Here is a 10,927-nt window from a genome sequence, read left to right as displayed (position 1 = left end):
CATGTGAGATGAGAGCAATTGTGCAGTAGTTTAAGCATTCTTTGACATTGCTTTTCTTTGGGATTGGAATGAAAACTGAACTTTTTCCAGTGCTGTGGCCACTGCTGAGTTTCCCAAATTTGCTGTCATATTGAGTGCAGTGCTTTAACAGCATCATCATTTAGGATTTGAAATAGCTCAACTGGAATTCCATCACCTCCACTAGCTTTGTTCATAGTGATGCTTCATAAGGCATGTAGTATTATGATTATATTTAATTATATGAGTATATGACTTAGATTGAAGTAAGTTCCAGGAAGATACATGATGGAGTGCTTTATAATGTCTATTGAGGTTCAAATCTAGACAGTAAGTGTCTGAGAAAAAATGCAACATGAAAAAGTAAAGGCAAAAATGTGGACTTGAAAGAAATGAAAATGGAGTAAAGAGAGTTTCTTGGTGAGGATATTCATCAACTTTTGTATTGAGTTTTTAACCATAATAGAGCATGTAAATGTGCTTCAATCTGAGTGTTAAATGAAAGCATCAAAGTACACCTTTTACATCCTTCAGCAGTTCATTCATTGCACTCAGCATTACCTCACAATGTGATGAACCGTGTAACAAAATAGGCAGATTGTACTACACAGTGTTATCCAATGAGAAGATTCAAGATACAGGTAGTTTATCTTACACTTTAAACTTAAGATTACAAATGCAAATGCTTTAGAATAAAGATATGTTTTGCCATTATAATGAATTCTCAATCTTTAGAAAGCAAAATTTATGTTTTAGATAAAACTGAAAGTTTAAAATCCCAGGTGGCACAGTGGTAAAGAACCTGCCTGCCAAGGCAGGAGACACAGAGATGGAGGTTCAATCCCTGGGCCAGGAATATCTCCTTGAGGAGGAAATGGAAAGGCATTCCAGTATTCTTGCCTGGAAAATTCCATGGACAGAGAATCCTGGTGGGCTACAGTCCATAGGGTCACAAAGAATCAGACACGACTAAGTGAGCACACAAAATTTTATTTTAGGATTTTAACATTTCCCAAATTATAAAGCAAAGGAATGAAATTGAAGTTAATATTTTTTTAATTTATCTCATGAGTTAAAGGAAACATTTCACCATATAAAAATATCTATAATATACAAAATGAAAAATTAATGTAATTAATATACCACCCAGGCTAAAAGTTAAATGCTTAATTAATTATAAATTAATTTGGGAGTTTACTAAAAGAAAAGTTAGGCTGTAAATCAGCAATTAAAACATATTTAAAAGCTTCATTTGATCATTAGGTACAAGTAGATGGGGAAATTCAGCTCACGTAAAACAAGAAATGTATTCCTTAGATCAACAAGTAAAGCCCATGGATGTTGGATGAGTCAAATAAGCAAGAGAGTTCTCATCATTGGTTGTTTTCATCATTGAATTCTGCAGTTCAAATCTCTCTGACATTTACAGGTAGGTTTGGCAAAATCCAGGAGTCAATAATGAGAAATCACACCACAGTGACATTATTCATCCTTCTGGGACTGACAGATGATCCTCAGTTGCAGATTTTACTCTTTATTTTTCTATTTATCACCTACATTTTGAGTATAACTGGAAATCTGACCATCATTACCCTAACCCTGATGGATCCCCACCTTAAAACACCCATGTATTTTTTTCTCCAAAATTTCTCTTTCTTAGAAATCTTGTTTACAACCACCTGTATTCCAAGATTCCTCTACAATCTATCAACTGGGGATAGAGTGATTACCTATAAGGCATGTTTCATACAACTATTTTTAACCGATCTCTTTGGGGTAACTGAATTTTTTCTCTTGGCGACCATGTCATATGATCGTTACGTGGCCATCTGCAAACCCTTGCATTATATGACAATCATGAGCAACAAACTGTGCAAAACAATGGTCATCTGCTGCTGGATGGCGGCACTTATGACTATCCTCCCACCACTCAGCTTAGATTTTCATCTGGAATTCTGTGATTCAAACATCATTGACCATTTTGCCTGTGATGTGTCACCTCTCCTGAAGATCTCATGCTCAGACACATGGTTAATTGAGCAGATGGTTATAGCCTGTTCCGTACTCATCCTCATCATCACTCTTCTTTGTGTAGTTCTCTCCTACATTTACATCATAAGGACAATTCTAAAATTCCCTTCTCTTCAACAAAGAAAAAAAGCTTTTTCTACATGTTCTTCCCACATGATTGTACTTTCCATCTCTTATGGCAGTTGCATCTTCATCTATATCAAACCATCTGCAAAAGAAGAGGTAAATATTAACAAAGGTGTATCACTGCTTATTTCTTCCATATCACCAATGTTGAATCCTTTTATATATACTCTGAGGAATAAGCAAGTTAAACAAGCCTTTGATGGCTCACTCAAAAAAATTGCATTTCTCTTAAGATAGTAAAAAGTATCTGTCAATAGGCCAGCTCAAAAAGTGCATATCTATCTCATTTTCACAAATTTAAGATAGAACTTCATATTTTTTTTAGCTTGTAGACCAATCAGGTTGACTTCAGAGCCACTTAATCATTAATTTTCCCTTCCATTCATATACTGAAGAACTAATTATTGAACACTGCTCTATGAAGAACAAAATATATCACTTTTAATTCTTTAACCGACCTACCATGTTTAAGTCATTCCTTTTGCTTCTTTAAAATCATATTCCCAGGTATTTTATATTATTGGCATAGAGAAGTCTTTCCTGTTTTAGAATTGTAATTGATATACTCTATTTATTTCCTTCAAATGCACAGTGACTCCATATTTTTATACATGATAAAATCATCACCACAATATGTCTAGTTATTGTCAGTCTGTTGAGCTTCCACATATTAACATATCAATAAGATGATTATTGGCAATGTTAAACCAATATTTTTAACATCTTAGATGAAATATAAAAGTTACTTGAAAGATAAATATTACAAACCTAACTCAAAAATAAATAGAGAATCTTTCTTTTATTACCTTTCTTTCTGTTTCAGAAATTAAATTAATATTTAGAAATCTTTTCACAAAGAAAACTCCAAAATCATGTTGACTCAAAATCATGTGGATGAATACTATCAAAAGACAAATAACACATTCTATGCAAATTGTTACAGAACACACAAAAGATAACACTTTTCAATCTTTATGACATCCATATAAACTTGATACAAATACCAGGCCAAGAAATTACAAGAATAAAATTGTAGATCAACACTCCTTATGATGACACATGCAAATATTTTTAACAATTTGTTATCAAACCTCAGTGATAATTGTTGTTGTTTTTGTTCAGCCACTCAGTTGTGTCCAGCTCTGTGACCCCACGGACTGTACCATGCTAGGCTTCCCTGTCCTTCACCATCTCCTGGAGTTGACTCAAACCCTTGTCCATTGAGTCATTGATGCCATTCAACCACCTCATCCTCCATAGCCCCCTTCTCTTCCTGCCTTCAATCCTTCCCAGCATCAGGGCCTTTTCAAATGAGTCAACTCTTTGCATCAGGTGGCCAAAGTGTTGGAGCTTCAGCTTCAGCATCAATACTTCCAGTGAATTTTCAGGGTTTATTTCCTTTAGGACTGACTGGTTTGACTTCCATGCAGTCCAAGGGACTCTCAAGAGTCTCCTCCAGAACCACAGTTTAAGAGCATCAATTCTTCAACTTTCTTTATGATGCAACTCTCATGTCACATAACTACTAGAAAAACCATAGCTTTGACTATCCAGATATTTGTTGACAAAGTGATGTCTCTGCTTTTTAGCACACTGTCTAGATTTGTCATACCTTTTCTTCCAAGAGCAAGCATCTTTGCATTTCATGGCTATAGATTTTAATTTCATGGCACAGTGATTTTGGAGCCCAAGAAAATGAATCTGTCACCGTTTCCACTGTTTCCCCATCTATATGCACGAAGTGATGGGACCAGATGCCATGCTCTTAGTTTTCTGAATGGTGAATTTAAGCCAGCACTATAGTTACTAGATAAATTATAATTACCAGGTAAATGATAATTACCAAATAAAAATGACAAAAAAACTTAGTAGACACTTCATAAAGGAATCACATGAATAGTCAATCAGATCAGATCAGATCAGTTGCTCGGTCGTGTCCAACTGTTTGCAACCCCATGAATCGCAGCATGCCGGGCCTCCCTGTCCATCACCAACTCCCAGAGTTCACTAAGACTCACATCCATCGAGTCAGTGATGCCATCCAGCCATCTCATCCTCTGCCGTCCCCTTCTCCTCCTGCCTCCAATCCCTCCCAGCATCAGAGTCTTCCAGTGAGTCAACTCTTCACATGAGGTGGCCAAAGTACTGAAGTTTCAGCTTTAGCATCATTCCTTCCAAAGAAATCCCAGGGCTGATCTCCTTCAGAATGGACTGGTTGGATCTTCTTGCAGTCCAAGGGACTCTCAAGAGTCTTCTCCAACATCACAGTTCAAAAGCATCCATTCTTCAGCGCTCAGCCTTCTTCACAGTCCAACTCTCACACCCATACATGACCACAGGAAAAACCATAGCCTTGACTAGACGAACCTTTGTTGGCAAAGTAATGTCTCTGCTTTTCAACATGCTATCTAGGTTGGTCATAACTTTCCTTCCAAGGAGTAGGCGTCTTTTAATTTCATGGCTGCAGTCACCATCTACAGTGATTTTGGAGCCCAGAAAAATAAAGTCTGACACTGTTTCCACTGTTTCCCCATCTATTTCCCATGAAGTGATGGGACCAGATGCCATGATCTTCGTTTTCTGAATGTGGAGCTTTAAGCCAAGTTTTTCACTCTCCACTTTCACTTTCATCAAGAGGCTTTTTAGTTCCTCTTCACTTTCTGCCATAAGGGTGGTGTCATCTGCATATCTGAGGTTATTGAGATTTCTCCCGGCAATCTTGATTCCAGCTGTGTTTCTTCCAGTCCAGCATTTCTCATGATGTACTCTGCATATAAGTTAAATAAACAGGGTGACAATATACAGCCTTGACGGACTCCTTTTCCAATTTGGAGCCAGTCTGTTGTTCCATGTCCAGTTCTAAATGTTGCTTCCTGACCTGCATACAAATTTCTCAAGAGGCAGATCAGGTGGTCTGGTATTCCCATCTCTTTCAGAATTTTCCATAGTTTATTGTGATCCACACAGTCAAAGGCTTTGGCATAGTCAATAAAGCAGAAATAGATGTTTTTCTGGAACTCTCTTGCTTTTTCAATGATCCAGCGGATGTTGGCAATTTGATCTCTGGTTCCTCTGCCTTTTCTAAAACCAGCTTGAAATCAGGAAGTTCACGGTGCACATATTGCTGAAGCCTATCTTGGAGAATTTTGAGCATTACTTTACTCGCGTGTAAGATGAGTGCAATTGTGCGGTAGTTTGAGCATTCTTTGGCATATAAGAATAGTCAATAGGAACTTGGAAAGAAGCTCAAAGTCATTATCATTAGAATATTCAAATTGAAATGAATCAAATATCCACTCTAATGGCCACAATTGTCACAATATACGCTGACAATGTAAGTCACAAGCACAGAGAGCAACTGGAACTATCATTCAGTGCTGGTGGGCATATGTGAAGTGAAACAACTGCTTGGGAAAACATTCTGGCAAGTTCTTAAAAAGTTAAACATAGTCACCGTATGTCTCAGCTATTACTCTCCTATTTACCTAAGAAAAATGGCAATTGACATCCCCCAAAATGATATACATGATTTTTTGTAGCCATTTAACTCATAAAGCTCAGAGTTGCAAATATTTCAAATACTTGTTTAAAAATAAACACAGAAACATATTTTAGTTTATTCATACAATTAAAAAAGGGGGGTTCAGGATGAGGAATGTGTGCACACTCATGGTGGATTCATGTTGATGTATGGCAAAACCAGTACAGTATTGTAAAGTAATTAGCCTTCAATTAAAATAAATAAATTTATATTAAAAAAAAAACAAAAAATAAATAAATAAAAATAGTAAAAAAAAAAAAAAAAAACACTCAACTGTGCAAAGGTATAAACTGCTAAGACAAATAAAATAGAAAATTTCAGAAAGATTATGCTGAGTGAAAGTTATCAGACACAAAACAGTACATGCTGTGTTTCCTAAATTTAACACTCCAGAAAGGGAAAAACAAACCAGTAGGGGCAAAAAGCAGGTCAATTATTAAATGAGATCAAAGTGAGCTATATACTGATGAGGGAATGCTTTGGGGATTTGGGAGATATTATATATCTTGTGGTGTGGTAATTACTTGGATGGCTATATTTTTCAAAATTTCTCAAAATTTACAGTTAAAATGGATGCATTTCATTGTATATAATTTATATCGAAATAAAACTGATTTGAAAAGCAAAGAAAATGAGCAAAATATCTAAAACATGTACCTCACATAAATAGATATTTTGGGACTTCCCTGGTGGTCCAGTGATTAAGCCTCTGTGATTTCATTGCTGAGGGCCCAGGGTTCAATCCCTAGTCAGGGAAATAAGATCCTGCATGCCTCATGCATGGTCTGGCCAAATAAATATATATTTGGGAAGTAAGTATATGAAAATAACATGACTACAAACACACATGCAGGTACCCACAAAGAGTCCAAATGAGATGGTGAAAAACTGGAATTCTTATACACTCTCCACAGGAATGTAATTGGTACACGCACTTTGTAAAATACACTGCATCATCAGCAATTAAAATCTTAGGTATATTATCACAAATAACATATTTATACATTAAAAAAAAAAAAACTGTATACAAGAGACTCTTATCAGTGCTATGGGAAACAGGAAGACCTGGTGATGTGCCCTCATTGTAATGTGTTATATACCAAACTTTTAAAAAGTAAAACAGAATTTTCCAGAAAAAAATCAAAGTGAATTTATCACCAGTATATCAAACCTAAAATAAAAAATAATAAAATGTTCTTTATAACTGAGAAACATAATGAGGCATATTCTTGAAGATGCCTTAAGTAACAAAGAATATATATTAATATAAGGAGGGAATTAGAAGGTTGAATATGCAGTGTCTGAAACAGTGAAAACAGCTTACAGGATTTAAATATATAGAGAATTTTTTTTAGAAAAACAAATATTTCTGAAAATTAATATTTTCTGGCATAACTGTTAAAAAGATTGAGGGTTTTTAGTAAATTTGTTTTAGCTTGGAATGAAGAATAAATAGAGTGGTATAACAAATTCCCTGCTTTATTATTACTTCAGAATCTTTAAAAGTAGGCAAGTTAGACTCATATTTTTAAATTTCTGAAGGAATCCAATATAGAGGATACTGCATCAGGTTTTCAGTTCAGTTCAGTCACTCAGTCATGTCCGACTCTTTGCAACCCCATGGACTGCAGCACGCCAGGGCTCCCTATCCATTACCAACTCCTGGAGTTTACCCAAACTCATCATGCCCATTGAGTTGGTGACGCCATCCAACCATTTTATCCTCTATCATACCCTTCTCCTCCTGCCCTCAATCTTTCCCAGCATCAGGATCTTTTCAAATGAGTCAGCTCTTTGCATCAGGTGGCCAAAGTATTGAAGTTTCAGTTTCAACATCAGTCCGTCCAATGAACACCCAGAACTGATCTCCTTTAGGAAGGACTGGTTGGACCTCCTTGCAGTCCAAGGGACTCTCAAGAGTCTTCTCCAACACCACAGTTCAAAAGCATCAATTCTTAGGCACTCAGCTTTCTTTATAGTCCAATTCTCACATTGATACATGACTACTGGAGAAACCATAGCCTTGAGTAGACGGACCTTTGTTGGCAAAGTAATGTCTCTGCTTTTCAATATGCTGTCTAGGTTGGTCATAACATTCCTTCCAAGGAGTGAGAATCTTTTAATTTCATGGCTGCAGTCTCCATCTGCAGTGATTTTGGAGCCCCCCCAAAATAAATTCAGCCACTGTTTCCACTGTTTTCCCATTTATTTGCCATGAAATGTTTGGACCGGATGGCATGATCTTAGTTTTTTTAATGTTAAGCTTTAGATTTTGGGGAAAAAAAATCCAAATTCTACACAAACATTAACTATCCTTACTTGAAAATAAAGTTCTGATGGATTGTCCTCTACCTTGACTGTGGTGATGGTTTCACTGATGCAGCATAAGTACAAACTCATCAAATTGTATACATTAAACATGTACATTATTGTATATCAACCACATCTTCCAATAAGAGATGCTGACAAAATTATAAACTGGGGAGGAAGAATTTGTAATCATCTTTATACTTTTAACACATTTAGGATTAGAGAAATTAGAACTTCCCTAGAAATGCAGATGGAAAACAATTTGCCTGCAATGCAGCAGACCAGGATTCAATCCCTGGACCTAGAAGATCCCCTGGAAGAGGACATGGCAACTCATCCAGTATTCTTGCCTGGAGAGTCCTATGGGCAGAGGAGCCTGGTGGGCTACAGTCAATGGGGTTCAAAGACTCATACATGACTTAGTAACTAACACTTTAACACTAGAGAAGTTTGTTTCACAAAATAGCACATTAGGACTACAATCTAAGAACTCTGTACCTATACAGTGTAAGAACCTATACCCTGTTAGAGTTTTTAAACATCGAAATTTGACTTATCTTTAAGTTATGGTCTTTTATTACTAGTGTATCTATACCATCATTTGATCTTTGCTGTTGTTCAGTCAGTCAGTCAGTCATGTCCAACTGTTTGCAACACCATGGACTGCAGCATGTCAGGCTTTCCTGTCCTTCACTATTTCTCGGAGTTTGCTCAAACTCATGTGCATTGTGTTGGTGATGCTGTTGAACCATCTCATACTCTGTTGTCCCCTTCTCCTCCTACCTTCAATCTTTCCCATCATCAAGGTCATTTCCAATGAATCAGCTCTTTGCATCAGGTGGCCAAAGTACTGGAACCTAAGCTTCAGTATCACTTCTTCCAATAAATATTCAGGTTTGATTTCCTTTAGGATTGACTGGCGGAGAAGGCAATGGCACCCCACTCCAGTACTCTTGCCTGGAAAATCCTATGGATGGAGGAGCCTGGTAGGCTGCAGTGCATGGGGTTGCTAAGAGTCGGACACGACTGAGCGACTTCACTTTGACTTTTCACTTTCCTGCATTGGAGAAGGAAATGGCAACGCACTCCAGTGTTCTTGCCTGGAGAATCCCAGGGACAGGGGAGCCTGGTGGGCTGCCGTCTATGGGGTCACACAGAGTCGGACACGACTGAAGCGACTTAGCAGCAGCAGCAGCAGGATTGACTGGCTTGATCTTGCAGTCCAAGGGACTCTTCAGAGTTTTCTCTAGCACCACAGTTCAAAGGCATCAATTCTTTGGCACTCAGCCTTTTTTATTGTCCAGTTCTCACATCCATACACAACTACTGGAAAAACAATAGCTTTGACTATACAGACCTTTGTCGGCAAAGTAATGATCTTACTTGATCTTAGATGACTTGCATTAGATAACATATCTAAACATGGTATTGGAAAATATTAGGAAGTACTAATAAAGTTTTAGCTACAGGTTTAGAGTAACCTTGGTAATTTATTTAGTAACCTGATTTTGACTAAATTCTAAGATGTTTACCATAAGCCCAGAAAAATATTCAAAAGAACTGACAATGGGAAAATAAAACTGGAAAGATAGAATTTGTTCTATTTTAAAAAGAACTGATTTTCTCACTTGAGGGATATAATGATAGGTGTTGTTAACCAAAGGCTTAAGAGTAAGTGGATCTGATTAAGAGAAGATACTAGGATAGGAATGTGGCAAATATTAGGAAGAAATACATAGTCCCTACTCATTATATTTTTTCCAAATGAATGTTTATTCTATTATGAAATAATTTTCCTAGAATTAAAAAAATATGAGGCATACAATTATTTAATAAACACATGCAAAATATTTTCTTCTATTTTAAATAGTAGGACAAGTAAGATGGTAAGTCTGCTGTTCCAGAGGAGAAATCAAGGAATAAATATATAATCAAAAGACTACTGCTCAATATATATTAGAAACTGAAAATACCTAATATATATTGGACTGGTTAACATCATATGATAAAATTGTAACCTTTAGGGTATCATTAGTTAATGTGCCACTTCACAGAGTCTGGAATATATAGTACAGTCAAATATCTACATATTTTACTGTATATTAAATAATTTTTGGATGAACCTATTTACAATCAGATTGCAAAGACAGGCAATCACTTTCATTCTTTATTTCTAAGATTTGGACATTTTTCTCAGTCTTTTAGTTCTGCCAACCCCTGACTTGCCTCCTACCTATTGGCATAATGGGTGGATTTGAACAAGGATATGCTGTATTAGATCCATCCTATTCCATTTCCTGTCATGTACTGTCTACAGACAGATTTCATACTCTTTGAAGTCATTTAGCAAAAGGATCTATCCCAGGTGGTGGGGCAGATGTGGATTTCTAGCACTGCCTACCTAGAGATATAACTCAAGATTTTTTTACGGGATATTCAAAGCTAAGTTTTCAATACCTCTATATAAAACTGGTATTTTCATCTCCATTTACTTACCTTCATTCTAGTTGATTCAGAACTCAAGCAAAAAAATAAGGATGGAATTCCTTCAGAACCCATAATCCCAACAATGTGAAACACAGACCCAGACACTTTTGTATTATGTAGGTAATATTACAAATTGGAAGCCAAATTTGACAATACACTTCAAAATTCTAAAATGTAAGGCCTTTGCCTCAGAAATTCCTTTTCTGATAAAATAAACTAAGGAAATAAAAGACATTTATATAGAACATAATATGTACTTTTATAATAGCTAAATATGAGAAGCTTTATTAAATAACTATTTATCCATAAGAGGTACAATACAGAAAAATTATAATAAAAATATATATTTTGCATGTAAATATTTACAGTTTTTGGCTTAGAAATTGACCATAAGTATACAACTTTCATATATAT

The 10,927-nt window shown here is 36.1% G+C and overlaps 1 protein-coding gene across 1 annotated transcript; it reads left to right on the top strand.

Moving 5' to 3' along the window:
* The first annotated feature begins 1,239 nt into the window (after positions 1-1,239).
* Positions 1,240-2,412, top strand: LOC133248875 (olfactory receptor 6C68-like). Its single transcript, XM_061419159.1, has one exon. The coding sequence runs from the start codon at positions 1,357-1,359 to the stop codon at positions 2,410-2,412; it is 1,056 nt and encodes a 351-aa protein (XP_061275143.1). The 5' UTR covers positions 1,240-1,356.
* Positions 2,413-10,927: the final 8,515 nt, after the last annotated feature.

This window comes from Bos javanicus, chromosome 5 (assembly GCF_032452875.1).
Source record: "Bos javanicus breed banteng chromosome 5, ARS-OSU_banteng_1.0, whole genome shotgun sequence".
NCBI classification, from domain to species: domain Eukaryota; kingdom Metazoa; phylum Chordata; class Mammalia; order Artiodactyla; family Bovidae; genus Bos; species Bos javanicus.
This window is presented reverse-complemented; position numbering and strand designations above follow the sequence as displayed.